Genomic DNA, 14,715 nt, shown 5'->3' on the forward strand with positions numbered 1-14,715 from the left:
GCTACTTATTCTTTTAGTTGTATTTATGTTAGTTTTAATTATGGTGAAATGTATCAAAGGAATAGCAAACTTCCTTTATATTTATTAAGGAAACTAAAATATGGTGGCAAATTATTATACGACTTTAAAGATTCTTGCCAAAGGATTCTGAGCCCTCAAGATCTGAAATAAAAAGATGAAGTTGGCATTTATCGCTTACAAATAAGAGCGAGCTATGCTGGTTAGGTATAGTCTTTTCTAACAGAGGAGTCTGCTATTCTTATACAGGGTTTGGGGAAGAGTGGAGTTTAAGGATTGGGGGACTTTCAGAAAATTAAATGGTTTGTCATCATTTGAAGCACCATGCTTATTCGGGTGCTTGGAGACTGTTGTGGATTGGTTGGCAGCACACGCTGAAGCATGTGTATTGGAGTGGTTTTTGTCCTTTATTGGCTGTCTTTCAGAAGGAAGGAGCTGAAATGGATTGGTTGGTGAGTAGGGCTGGTGGGCATTGATTAACACGTTTAAAACTGATTCTGGTGGCTTCTTGTTACCATGGCTACGTGTTAGGGGGGTTTTGTTTTGTTTTGTTTTGTTTTGTTTTGTTTTGTGTTTTTCTAAGTTTGCGGTGGCTTTCACCAGATGTTTTCTACTTAAAAGTTGCTTGTATTGACTGGGTTCAAAATGAAAGCCATTTTAAATTCTATAATTACAGATTCATTTTTGATGTTTGGGTCGAGAGGAATTGTTTGATAATTGCTTTCAGAAAGATTCTTCTTTTCTTGGATGTTATTTCAACAAGAAAAGTTATCTGTATAACAGTTTTTTGAAAAAAACACAATTGCTAGTTTTGTTTTTGTTTTTGGTGCTCTTCGGGGCTCATGTTTAAGTCCTAAATAATCTGTGGGAAATTTCATTCTTTTTGGAAATGTACGTAGCTGTATGGTAATAATATTCTGTTGCATGCATTTAGCCCATGAAAAAAGAATTATAATTTTCTTTTTGGTGAATCTCCCAGTGTTTTCTATCAGGACTAGATATTAGGCTAAAAGTATACAAAAGTTACCAAATCATTTTTTTTAAATTTTTTTAAACGTTTATTCATTTGGAGAGAGACAAAGTGAGAGTGGGGGAGGGGCAGAGGGAGGGTTCCGAAGCAGGCTCCAGGCTCTGGGCTGTCAGCACACAGCCCGATGTGGGGCTCGAAGCCACAAACCCTTAGATCACAAACTGAGCCAAAGTCATACACTTAATGGACTCAGCCAATATGAGTACTTTTGAATTTTTGAAGTTTTTCCAGATTTATGAGATATAAGTAACATACATCTGTGTAACTGTAAGGTATACGTGTATTAATTTGGTACATTTTTATATTGTCAAATGATTACCACAATAGTGTTAATACTTCCATCAGCTCACATAATTATCCTCTCTTGTTTGTGATGATCTACTCTTGTAGCAACTTTCAAATGATATGATACAGTATTGTCCACTGTAGTCACCATCCTGCACATTAAATCCCCAGAATTTATTAATCTTGTAACAGGTAGTTTGTACCCTTTGACCAATATCTACCCATTTCTCACAGCCTCCTAACCCTGGCAACACCAGTCTGTTCTGTTTTCCGTGCATTTTTTTTTTAATTCCACATATAAGTCAGATCATACAGTATTTGTCTTCCTGTGTCTGACTTCTTTTCACTAAGCATAAAGCCCTCAAGTTTCACTCATGTTGTCACAAATGGCAGGATTTCCTTCTTGCTTGTGGCTGAAAGTATTCCATTGTAAATATATACCATATTTTTTAATGCATGGATCCATTGATGGATGCTTAGGTTGTTTCTTGACTATTGTAAATAATGCTGCAATAAACAGAGGGCTGCAGCTATCTCTCCAAGGTAAGGATGTCATGTCTTTAAGATATATACCCAGAAATGGGATTATTGGCTCATATGGAGGTTCTATTTTTAGTGTGTTGAGGAGCCACCATACTGTTTTACATAGCGGCTGTCCCAATTTACAGTCCTGCAGCAGTACAAGGAATTCCTTTCCTGTACATCCTTGCCAACGATATCTCTTGTCTTTTTGACAATAGCCATTTTAATAGGGCAAAGTGATATCTATATACTGCAGTTTTGATTTGCATTGCCCTGATGAATAGTGATATCGAGCACCTTCTTGTGTACCCTTGGCCATCTGAATATGTTCTGAGGAGAGACGTCTATGAAGGTGCCTTGCCCAGTTTTTAATTATATTTGTTTTTAGCTGTTGAGTTGTACGAATTCGTTACACATTTTAGATATTGACGTTTTTCATATTTGTAGCTTGCGAATGTTTTCATCCTTTCCATAGGTTGCCTTTCCGTCATGTTGCTTGTTTCTTTTGCTGTGCGGAAACATTGTTGATTGCATCGGTTGTTTTTGCTTTTATTGCTTGTACTTTGGATGTCCTATCCTAAATCATTCGTAAGATCTATGCCAAGGAGCTTTTATCCTGTGTTTTCTTCTAGGAGTTTTATGATTTAAGATTTTATATGGAAGTCGTTATTTGAGTTTGGGTTAACTTTTGTGAGTGGTGTAAGGTAGAGGCACAGTTTTATTCTGTTGCATGTTAATGTCCACTTTTCTCAGCATCATGTATTGAAGAGATTACCTTTTCTCTTGTGAGTATTCTCGGGTCTCTTAACAAAGAGACTTTATGCATGGGTTTTTAGTTGACTTCATGCATGGGTTTATTTCTGGGTTCTTGATTCTGTTTCATTCATGTTTGTGTTTGTTTTTGTGCAACTTCATACGGTTTTTATTACCATAACTTTGTAATAGTTTGACACCAGCAAGTGTGATGCTTCCAGCTTTGTTCTTCTTTCTTAGGATTGCTTTGGCTATTTGGGGTCTTTTTTGTTCCTTACACATTTGAGGAATGCTTTTCCTATTTCTGTGAAAAAGGTCATTGGAATTTTGACAAGGATTGCATTGACTCTGTAGGTGGTTTCAGGTAATGTGGATATTTAATGATACTAATTTTTCTAATCCATAAACAACGGGGTATCTTCCCATTTGTTTGTGTCTCTGCTGTTTCTTTTCCAATGTCTTGTAGTCTTTACTGTACCTATCTTTCAGAAAGTCCTTGATTAAATTTATTCCAAAGTATTTTGTTCTTTTTGATGTTTGGGGGAAGGGGATTTTTTCCTTATATTTCTTTTTCAGCTATTTCATTGTTAGTGTGTAGAAATGCAACTGATTTCTTGATGTTGATTTCGTAATTTTTTTTACTAAATATAATCTATTGTCAAATTGGTTTCCGTACAACACCCACTGCTCGTCCCAACAGGTGCCCTTCTCAATGCCCATCACCCACTTTCCCCTCTCCCCCATCTCCTATCAACGCTTAGTTGATTCTCAGTGTTTACGAGTCTCTTATTGTTTGCCTCCCTCCCTCTCTGTAACATTTTCCCCCTGCCCCACCCCCCCCATGGTCTCCTGTTAAGTTTCTCAGGATCCAGATATAAGTGAAAACATATGGTATCTGTCTTTCTCTGCCTGACTTATTTCACTTCGCATAATACCCTCCAGTTCCATCCACGTTGTTGCAAATGGTCAGATTTCACTGTTTCTCATTGCCAAGTAGTATTCCACTGTATATATAAACCACATCTTCTTTCTCCATTCGTCGGGTGATGGACATTTAGGCTCTTCCCATAATTTGGCGATTGTTGAAAGTGCTGCTGTAAACATTGGGGTACATGTGCCCCTATGCATCAGCACTCCTTATCCGTTGGGTAAATTCCCAGCAGTGCTATTGCTGGGTCATAGGGTAGTTCTATTTGTAATCATTTGAGGAACCTCCACATTGTTTTCCAGAGTGGCTGCACCAGTTTGCATTGCCACCAACAGTGCAAGAGGGTTCCTGTTTCTCCACATCTTCGCCAGCATCTATAGTCTCCTGATTTGTTCATTTTAGCCGCTCTGACCAGCGTGAGGTGGTATCTCAGTGTGGTTTTGATTTGTATTTCCCTGATGAGGAGTGACATTGGGCATCTTTCCATGTGTCTGTTGTCCATCTGGATGTCTTCTTTGGAAAAGTGTCTATTCATGTCTTCTGCCCATTTCTTCCCTGGATTATTTGTTTTGTGGGTGTGGAGTTTGGTGAGTTCTTTACAGATTCTGGACATTAGCCCTTCCTTTATCCGATATGTCATTTGCAAATATCTTCTCCCATTCTGTCGGTTACTTTTTGGTTTTGTTGATTGATTCCTTTGCAGTGCAGAAGCTTTTTATCTTGACGAGGTCCCAATAGTTCATTTTTGCTTTTAATTCCCTTGCCTTTTGAGATGTGTTGAGTAAGAAATTGCTGCAGCGGAGGTCAAAGAGGTTTTTCCAGCTTTCTCCTCTAGGGTTTTGATGGTTTCCTGTCTCACATTCAGGTCCTTCATCCATTTTGAGTTTATTTGTGTGTATGGTGTAAGAAAGTGGTCTAGTTCCATTCTTCTGCATGTTGCTGTCCAGTTCTCCCAGAAGAAAGAGACTGTCTTTTTTTTTTTTTCCGTTGGATACTCTTTCCTGCTTTGTCAGTGCTTAGTTGGCCATACATTTGTGACCCCAGAATAGAGACTTCTGGGGTCTCTATTCTATTCCATTGGTCTGTGTGTCTGTTTTTGTGCCAATACCATACTGTCTTGATGATCACAGCTTTGTAGTAGAGGCTAAAGACAGCTTTGTAGTAGAGGCTAAAGAGACAGAGTGTGGACAGGGGAGGGCCAGAGAGAGAGAGAGAGAGAGAGAGAGAGAGAGAGAGAGAATCCAAAGCAGGCTCCAGGCTCTGAGCTGTCAGCACAGAGCCCAATAGAGGGCTTGAACCGCAAACCACGAGATCATGACCTTAGCCGACATCAGAAGCTTAACTGACTGAGCCACCCAGGCACCCCTGCATCTTTATGTTAATTTTGTATGCTTCATCCTTTGAAAAGAAAAGCTTTTTGGTGGTATCTTCAGGATTTTCTATATATAAGAACATATCATCTGCAAACAAAGACGGTTTTATGTCTTCTTTTCTGATTTGGATGCCTTTCATTTCCTTTTCTTGCCTGACTGCTTTGGCTAGGACTTCCCGTATCCTGTTGAATAGGAGTGGTCAAGTGGGCAACTTTGCCTTGTTCTTGAACTTAGAGTAAAAGCTTTCAGTTTTTTACCACTGCATATGATGTTGGCCATGGGCTTATCATATTGGACTTCACTATGTCCAGGTGTGATAATTCAGTACCCACTTTATTGAGAGTTTTTATCCTGAAAAGATGTTGAATTTTGTCAAATGCTTTTTCCTCACATGCTGGGATGATCATATGATTTTTTTATCCTGTTAATGCAGTGTATCAAATGTATTTATTTGACTTGATTTCCGAAGGGTAATTTTGCTGAGTAAAGTATTCTTGATTGGTAGTCTTTTTTCTCTTAGCACTTTGAATATGTATAATCCCACTGCCTCCTGGTATGTAAGGTTTCTGCTGAGAAATTGCTAGTAGCCTTATGAGGGTTCACTTGTAGTCACATAGTCTTCCCTCACTCTTTTTCATTCTTTTTACTTTGTTCTCTGCTGACTGGATAATTTGATAGTTCCTGTCTTTAAATTCACATTTTTTTTTGCTTGATCCATTTCCTGTCAGTGATCACTCTTGCTTTATTCATCTCCTTCATTATACACTTCAGCTCCAGGATTTTTGTTTAGTCAGTTTTTACTATTTCCAGCTCTTTGTTAAGCTTCTCATTTTATTCATAGAGTGTTTTTCTGATTTTAATGAGTTGGCTTTTTGTGTTTTTCTTGTAGCTCACTGAGTTTCCTGAAAACTGCTGTTTTTGAATTCTCTTTTGAATAAATTACAGATCTCCATGTGTTTCCGATTGATTACTGGAAGATTATTGTGATCCTTTGATGGTATCATATTTCCTTGATATTTTATATTCTTTGCAATTTTGCATTGCTGTCTTTGCATTTGAAGTAGCAGTCACCTCCTCCAGTCTTTAATGACTACCTCTTCAGTGTGTCCAACCCTGATTTTTTTGCTCCAGTGGTATGCTGGAAATTCTCTGCAGGACACCTGGTTTTCCAAAAAAGGCTCTCTCATCCACGGGTGATTATCCTAGACAGTGTTTTCTAGGGAGGGACTCCCAGATGTGGCTGAGAGGGAGGGACTGGAGGCACTTTATGGGCTATTGCTAGGTCCACAGTTTAGACTGTAGTATGTATGCCTGTTACCTGATGCACGGGTAGGCAAGACTTTTCCTCGGTCCCTCGGAATATGGTGCTAGATTCCCACAGCTCCTGCAAAGGTAGTTTTGCCCTTGGGTGGATAAGATGCCAGTTTGTTGCAGGTGGGGAGACGCAACAAGGTACATCTTACTCAGCTATGATACTGATATTGCTCTGACATATGGGTATTTTAAAAGTAGTTTTGCCCCTAAGATATTTCCCTGATTTCTTCTTTCATGTTATATGGACCTCATGCTATTTCAAAACTTTGTTGAAATGAAGCATTTTTATATTTAAAACAAAAGCCGAAAATATAGCACAAATCTAGTTATTACTTCCATGTCTGAGTCAGAATTTCTTTCCTGACTCTTACTACTTGGTTCCATGTATCTTATGCTTTTTTTCCAAGTTCCTAAAAGTATACTTTTCCTTTCAAGGCACCTAGATGACATCTATGTAATCTTTGTGCTTACATTCTAATCTCTAAGAAAATGGTTTTCTCCCGTTTCTTTTCCTGGTGACCTCTCCTGTTTCCTTTCCCTCTTCAATAAAGCCTTTCTTGTTCAGAACTTGATGAAAATTGTCTTTTTATTCTTTATCAGCAAAATTATTAGAAAACATTGGCTTTTTTATGGCTTTTTAATGGCTTTTTTTTTTAAGGAGTGAACCTGGTTTACATATGAAGAAGTTAAAGGAAGGTGAAAATGAAAAAGGGACATCAAAAGGATCTGTGATCACACCAGTGTTGAAGAAGGCCGATTCCCTAACTGGTGGTCCACTACAAAAGAATGATGGCAGCCATTTCAGTGAAAAGGATCAGCATGAAAGCAGGTGAAATCTATAAATTCTTTATGTGCCTGTGAAGGAATTTTAGCAGTGATTACCTTTTGTGGAAATAAGATGCTGTAGTGTAGGTAGGTCCAAGCTAAAGCAAGAAATAACTCAACATATCAAACACACTGCTTGAAAAGTTGTGATGAGGGTAAGTGACTTTGTCAAGGAGCAGTTTCAGTAGTCACCATGGAAGCGTGGAAGATGAGTAAGTGTAAACAACTCCTTAGAGCATTTTAATTGGGAAAGGTAATAGAGAAATGGATGATAACTGAAAAAGAATGTGAGTTGCAAAGGCATTTTCTTGCTCTTTTTATTTTAAGATGGGAGCTTTTAGAGTATGTATGCTGTTGGAAATGATCAATAGAGATAGACATGGTTAGTTAATTTAATTTTGTTTGCGTTTCCAAACATTAGGAAGTTTGTTGAGTGTATTACAGTATCTTTTAAAGATTATAGTAACTGTCTTTAGTACTCCTATTCATGTAATTTTGTGGAAGAAGTTGGTTTATTCAGAATTGGTTCCACAATGGGGTATTCTCCTATAATTGAATGTGCAGATTTAAAAATATATATATGTATGTATGCAAGTATATATATATATATGTATACCTGTGTGTAAATTCTATATGTATATATAAGTATATGTGTGTGTGTGTATGTATATGTACATATATATACATACATATATATATATATGTATATATATATATATACATACACACACACACTCACACTTATAATAAATGTATGCAAACACTGAGGCCATTCTGAACAGAACTAATCCTTCCTTGATGATTTTAGATATTCAGTGCCTTTGATAGCGTCATGAATAGCTATGATTTTGTTAGGGACTTGAAAGTATCTGGTTATATCAAGTTAATATTTATTTACTTTCTGGGGAAAGGGGAAGATTTTGTTTCTTTACAATTGGAAAATAAACTAGTAACCCATCACAGATTATTCCTTTTGGACTGGAAAGCTCTAAATTACAAAAGCCATGCTTCCTGTACCAACAGTGTCATTGACACAGATTATATGTTCAAGAAGTATGTGTTGAATGTGGGAATAAACAGTTGAATGAACAAATGAATGCCTGTTGATGAACTTCTGTAGAAGAAGCAAATCTGCAGTTTATTGAAAGTAGATTTCCAATATTGCCTAGGCATAAAGTCTCTTAAAAGAATGTGTAAGATTCAGAAATTGTTATGTACAGCTATAGCTAGAAATAGAATAATAATGTAGATTCATTTGCTATTATATTAGTTAGAAACACTTAAGTATTACTTTAACCACATGTTATCAAACACATGCTTTGAAGGCACATTCCTGGGTTTGAATTCAGGGTGTGTTCTTGGCCAGCGATTAGGGCTTCTTGGGCAAGTCACTTCGACTTTCTGTGCCTCATTTTCTTCCTGTGTACAATACCGACTATAATAACCTACTTCATAAGATTGTTGTGGGGCTTCAAATACCTTGAAGACATGTAAAGTGCTCATAGTAATGCCTAGAGAGTAGTTGCACAGTGAGTCTTCAACACGTTAATATCACGATTGTTAAAAAGGGGTCCTTTCATATAGGGACTTAACTTGCACTTTCCAAATAGGTTTTAGTGCTTGTAAAAGCTTATTTTTAGTAAAAATGGCAACAACAAAAACAATGGTATCATGCCTATCAAATAATGCAAGTAGCCTTAGGATTTTCCTTTGCTTTTGTTAGTTTTTATCTAAATTTAGTACTTTGTTGTTCTCGCTTCAGCAGCACATATATTACAACTGGATACATCTAATCCTTTGTTAATATTAGTAGTAGTATATTTTCTATGCTGTTTAATGTTACTCTATTGTTTAATCCCCTTTGTAGAAAATTAGTTTCAAATGCAGAGATTTTATATCAGAAACAATAGGTTTAAGTATTCTTTGTATTTTAAGTATTTAATATTTGCCTGAAAAGAATTGTTGGGTTTTTTTCAGACCTGCAAAGAAAATTTCTAAGAAAAAGAACAAGGTAAGAAAAAATAGACAATGTAATTTTATTTTATTTATTTATTTTATTTTTACTTTATTATATTATTTTGATAAATATTTATTAGAGATATTGTTCGGTGGTAAAAAAAATACTTTATGAAAGATGTAGTGAAAAAATAGAAAATCTTCCTTTGTTGTAGAGACATTTGCTGTGAAAAAGTTACTTAGAAATACTAGCTATTGATAACGGTGTCTTTTTGATAAAAATCCGTTCTTTTAAAAAGTCTCTGTGATTTCGCTTTTAAATGTTTATTCACTTATTTTTAAAATGTATTTTGAGAGAGAGCATGCACGAGTGGGGTGGGGCATGGGGAGAGGGAGAGAGAGAATCCCAAGCAGGCTCCATGCTGACATTGTGGAGATCAACGTGGGACTCAAACTCAGGAACCCTGAGGTCATGACCTGAGCCACAATGGAGTCGGATGCTCAACCGACTGAGCCACTCAGGTGCCCCTGTGTTTGCTTTTATAAAAAGATGGGTATTTATCGCTTCTCTACACCCTGTATATTTTATAAATATTTGGGGGACATTTTGAAATGGTATTCTTTATTTGTAGGTCAAAAAGCAAATTACTTCTATGGATGACCTTGTCGACTTCATTCATCTGAATGATTCATCTGAATCTGAAACAGCCTCAGAGGATTGTGAGTTGCCTTACTCTAAGAATTTCATGTTGCTGATTGAACAACTTGGCATGGATTGTAAAGGTAGGAAGGCTTTTTACGTATATGGCTGTAGCGATATGTGCACACCTTGCCTAGTACTGCACCATAGAACACTGCTGTATTGTAGAGCTGCTCATCTCAGAAATATGTTTTATATTAAAATAAAAGGAGAACTATTGTATCCTCTCAGCCAAAGAGTCATCATTTCTACTGTACCTTTCTTAGTGGAAATGGCACATCTAACGTGTTTGTTAACTCTGCTTCTCTTCTGTGCCTTCACCCAGGTCAGGTCATTATTTTTCTCCTAGATGACTGAGATAACCTCAGGACTGTTTTCCCTGCCGTTCAACCTCCCAGGACCTTGGTCTGCACTGCAACCATAATTATTATATATTTTTTAAAAAATGTGTATTTCTTCATGTTACCTCCTTGCTTAAAGCTTAGCTGTTACTTCTCATTGCTATTAGGTTAAAAGGCCACAGTCCTCTGGCTTCGTCTTGCATTGTTTGACATCCTTCTTTCCGTCTGTGTCTTATCCACTGTTTTAGACGTTTCTTCCTGTGAAAGAGCTTTTCGTTTCCAACAGCTTTAGTTAGGTAAACTGCACATATATGAAGTGTGTCATTTGATAGTTTTGACATATGTTTACACGTATGAAACGATAACCGCAATCCAGACAGTTAACATATTCATCACCCTTAAAAATCTCATGTCCCTTTATATTCCCTTATTATGAAGCTGCCAAATCGTTTTCTAAAGGAGTTGTACCGTTTTCCATTCCCACCAGCAGTCTGTGAGAGCACCAATTCCTACATACATATTCATGAACACTTAGTATTGTCAGCTTTTTAAATCCTAGCCATTCGGATGGATATTTTATATATCATTATGGTTTGAATATACATTTTCCTAATAACTGACGATGTTGACCATATTTTCACATGCTTGCTTGCCATCTGTATATCTTCTTTGAATTGTCCAAATCATTTTTTATTTTAAAAATTTGTTTGTTTTCTTGTTGAGTTTTCAGAATTCTTTGTATATTCTAGACACAGTTCCTTCTTATTTTGTTTTCTTTTTGGGTTTTTTTTGTGGTTGTTTTTGTTTTTGTTTTCCATTGAGGCATTTTATTTGCACATACGTATTACATCCCTAGAAAAAGAATCCCAGGATTTCCCCTTCTGTGTGTTTTCATCTTGCTTCTTCATGGTCCATGACTGTAGCTGAGGTGGTCAGTATAATGAAATCAAACTGAGCAGATTATTCTGCCATTTTTCTAGATCTTTGCATTGTCCATCAGTTCTGGGGCCAGTCACTCCATGCTTGCTTAACCTGCCTGTGAGGTTCACAACAATTTTCCCAACTCTGTGATCATCAATGATTTTAAATTCACCAGTGTAACCATGCTTCATCATCACAGTTAGAAAGTGGACAATGTCTTTGGAGCACGGCCTAGTAAGAACCTGGCGTTTGCTTCTCTTTTCAGTATTGTTATGCTTTGGGGAGCATCTGCCATGACATTCACATGCATCATGATGGTGGCACAGAAAGATGGTGGAAAGAGCTAGATACAGTTCCTTTATCACCTCTCTTTTTTTTTTTTGCAAGGTTTTTCTTGTCCCAGTCTGTGACTTTTCCTTCTCTCAACAGTGTTTTTGAAGAGCAGTTTTTCTTTTTGGTGAAGTCCAGTGTACGCATTCATTTGTTTTTGTATGATTGTAGGTTTTGGTTTCCATATCTAAGAAATCTTTGCCTAGCACAAGGTCACAAAGTTTTTCTCTCATGCTTTCTTTTAGAAGTGTTATAGTTTGAGGTCTCACATTTAGATCTATGACCCATTTTATATTCTTTTTTTATGATGTAAAGTATGGATACAAGTTCATTCTTTTGCATATGGATATCCAGTTGTTCCAGCACCGTTTATTGAAAAGGCTGTGTTTTCTCCACTTTATGCCATTGCTCCTTTGTCATAATCAGTTGGCCATATATGTGTGGGTTTATTTATGGGCTCTATTCTGTCTCATTGATCTCTTTGGCCATCTTTGGACCAATATTATGCTGTTTTAATCACTGCCAGCTTGTAAGAATTTTTGAAATCAGGTAGTGTTAGTCGTCCTGCTTGGTTCTTTTCAGTGTTCTTTTGCTACACTGGATCCTTTGCATTTCCATGTGAATTTTAGAATAGTTTGTCAGTTTCTTAAAAAAACAAACAAACAAACAAAAACCCCAACTCTGGTGGTCTCCGGGAAATGAAGTTTAGATTATGTTGAATCTACAGATTTATTTGGGAAGAATTGACTTCTTGACAATATTGAATTTTTTAACCCCTGAGCAGAGGATGTATCTCTCCCTTGATATAGGTCTTTTAAAATTTTCTCAGTAATATTTTGTAGTTTTTAATATATAGGTCTTTCTGTCTTTTATGATATTAACTGTGATTATTTTTTATTTTCAGTGCAGTTGTAAATAATATATCTTAAATTTAAATTTTTTTTGTACTGTTTACCCTTGAGAGAGAGACAGAGCATGAGCTGGGGAGGGGCAGAGAGAGAGGGAGACAGAATCTGAAGCAGGCTCCAGGCTCCAAGCTGTCAGTACAGAGCCGACGTGGGGCTTGAACTCACCAACGTTGAGCTCATGACCTTAGCCAGAGGCCAGCGCTTAACCAACTGAGGCACACGGGTGCCGTGAAATTTTAATTTTTGATTTTTTATAGCTAGTATATAGAAATACAGTTGATTTTTGTGTAATGATTCTGTATCTTCCAACCTTGATAAATTTATATGTATACATATATTTAATTTTAGAGAGAGTACATGAGCAGGGGAGAGGGGCAGAGAGAGAGAGAGAGAGAGAGAGAGAGAGAGACAGGGAGAATCTTAAGCAGTCTCCATGCTCAGTGCAAGCCTGTCATAGGGCTCCATCCCATGACTCTGGGATCATAGCCTGAGCTGAAATCAAGAGACACTCAACCGACTGAGTCATCCATGTACCGCTATAAATTCATTAATTCTAGTAGCATTTTTCTTAATTCTGTCAGATTTTCTACATAAGCAAAGTTCATTAAAATTCATTTTTAATTACTATTTTACTAACAATGGTAAATATTGTAGACTTGTAGCTAATACATTCTCTGTCGCAACTAAACAGCTTTGCCATTGTACTATAAGGTTAGTCAATAGATACTGCATACATTAATGGACATGGCTGTATTGGATAAAATTTAATTTACCAAAACAAGTAACGTGGCCCACAGGTGGGAGTTTGCCAACTTCTATTTTGTGACCATGGCATTGCTATAGAGACAGTTTCACTTCATTTTCTATTTGGATGTCCTTTGTTGCTTCCTCTTGTTTGATTGCGTTGGCTAGAACTGCTAGTATAGTGCTGAAGAGAAGAAGTCATTCAGTGAATGTCCTACTTGTCTTCTTCCTGATCTTCTAAGTGCATTCAGTTTTTTACCATTACATGTAACGTTAGCTGTAGAGTTATCATGAGTTGTTTTGTTTTGTTTTAAATCATATTGAAGTTCCCTTGTATTCCAGGACTGCTGAAAGTTTTTATCTGGAATGCGATGTTGAATTTTGACAAGGGACTTATTTAACCTACGGAGATGATCATATAATTTTCCTTTTTTAAAAGTTTGTTAATATGGTGAATAACACTAATTGGTTTTTGAATCTTAAACCAACTCTGCATTTCTTGGATAAAAACCATTTGGTCATAACAAATTTTCCCTTAGTGTATTGTTAGATTCCACCCCCCCACACACACACGGCTATATTTTAATTAATTAATTAATTAATTAAATATAATTTATTGTCAAGTTAGCTAGCATACAGTGTATACATTGTGCTCTTGGCTTTGGGAGTATATTCCCATGATTCATTACTTACATACAACACCCAGTGCTCATCCCAACAAGTGCCCTCCTCAATGCTCATCACCCATTCTCCCCTTTACCCAACCCTCCATGAACCTTCAGTTTGTTCTCTGCATTTAAGTGTTTCTCATGGTTTGCCTCCCTGTCTGAAATGATTTTTCCCTCTTCTGTTCCCCCATGTTCTTCTGTTACGTTTCTCAAAATCCACATATGAGTGAAAACATGGTATCTGTTTTTCTCTGACTGCCTTATTTCACTTCACATACTACCCTCCAGTTCCATCCATGTTGTTGCAAATGGCACGATTTCATTCTTTCTCACTGCCAAGTAATATCCATCGTATATATGAACCATGTCTTCTTTACCCATTCATCAGTGGATGGACATTTGGGCTCTTTCCATAATATGGCAATTGTTGATAGTGCTGCTATACACGTTGGGGTACATGTGCCCCTTTGAATCAGCACTCCCGTATCCCTTGGATAAATGCCTAGTAGTGCAATTCCTGGGTTGTAGGGTAATTCTATTTTTATTTTTTTGAGGAACCTCCACACTGTTTTCCAGAGCAGCTGCACCAACTGTGCATTCCCATCGACAGTGCAAGAGAGTTCCCATTTCTGCACATCCTCACCAACATCTGTTGTTTCCTGAGCTGTTAATTTTATCGACTCTGACCGGTGTGAGGTGGTATCTCAATGTGGTTTTGATTTGTATTTCCCTGATGATGAGCGACGTTGAACATCCTTTCATGTGCCTGTTGGCCATCTGGACGTCTTCTTTGGAAAAGTGTCTATTCATGTCTTCTGCCCATTCTTTCCCTGGATTATTTGTTTTTCAGGTGTTGAGTTTGGTAAATTCTTTATAGAGTATGGATACTAATCCTTTATGTCATTTGCAAATATCTTCTCCCGTCCCATTGGTGCCTTTTAATTTTGTGGATTGTTTCCTTTGCAGTGCAGAAGCTTTTTACCTTGATGAGGTCCCAATAGTCCAATTTTGCTTTTATGTCCCTTGCCTTCAGAGATGTGTTGAGTAGAAGTTGCTGTGGCCAAGGTCAAAGAGGTTGTGGCCTGTGTTCTCCTCTAGG

The 14,715-nt window shown here is 37.1% G+C and overlaps 1 protein-coding gene and 1 pseudogene across 1 annotated transcript in view; one reads left to right on the forward strand and one right to left on the reverse strand.

Moving 5' to 3' along the window:
* The window catches only part of LOC109261428 (ankyrin repeat domain-containing protein 26-like), a 112,214-nt gene that overhangs the window by 46,702 nt on the left and 50,797 nt on the right, over nucleotides 1-14,715 (forward strand). Inside the window, exons 11-13 of the mRNA XM_053902241.1 lie at nucleotides 6,882-7,052; nucleotides 9,026-9,059; nucleotides 9,637-9,787. Of these exons, the coding sequence (XP_053758216.1) occupies nucleotides 6,882-7,052; nucleotides 9,026-9,059; nucleotides 9,637-9,787 (356 nt within the window). The remainder of the gene's footprint in view (nucleotides 1-6,881; nucleotides 7,053-9,025; nucleotides 9,060-9,636; nucleotides 9,788-14,715) is intronic.
* On the reverse strand, nucleotides 10,227-11,279 carry LOC128777030 (40S ribosomal protein S15a-like; annotated as a pseudogene).

Source organism: Panthera pardus, unplaced genomic scaffold, assembly GCF_024362965.1.
Source record: "Panthera pardus isolate Hobbes unplaced genomic scaffold, ASM2436296v1 HiC_scaffold_15, whole genome shotgun sequence".
Lineage (NCBI taxonomy): Eukaryota > Metazoa > Chordata > Mammalia > Carnivora > Felidae > Panthera > Panthera pardus.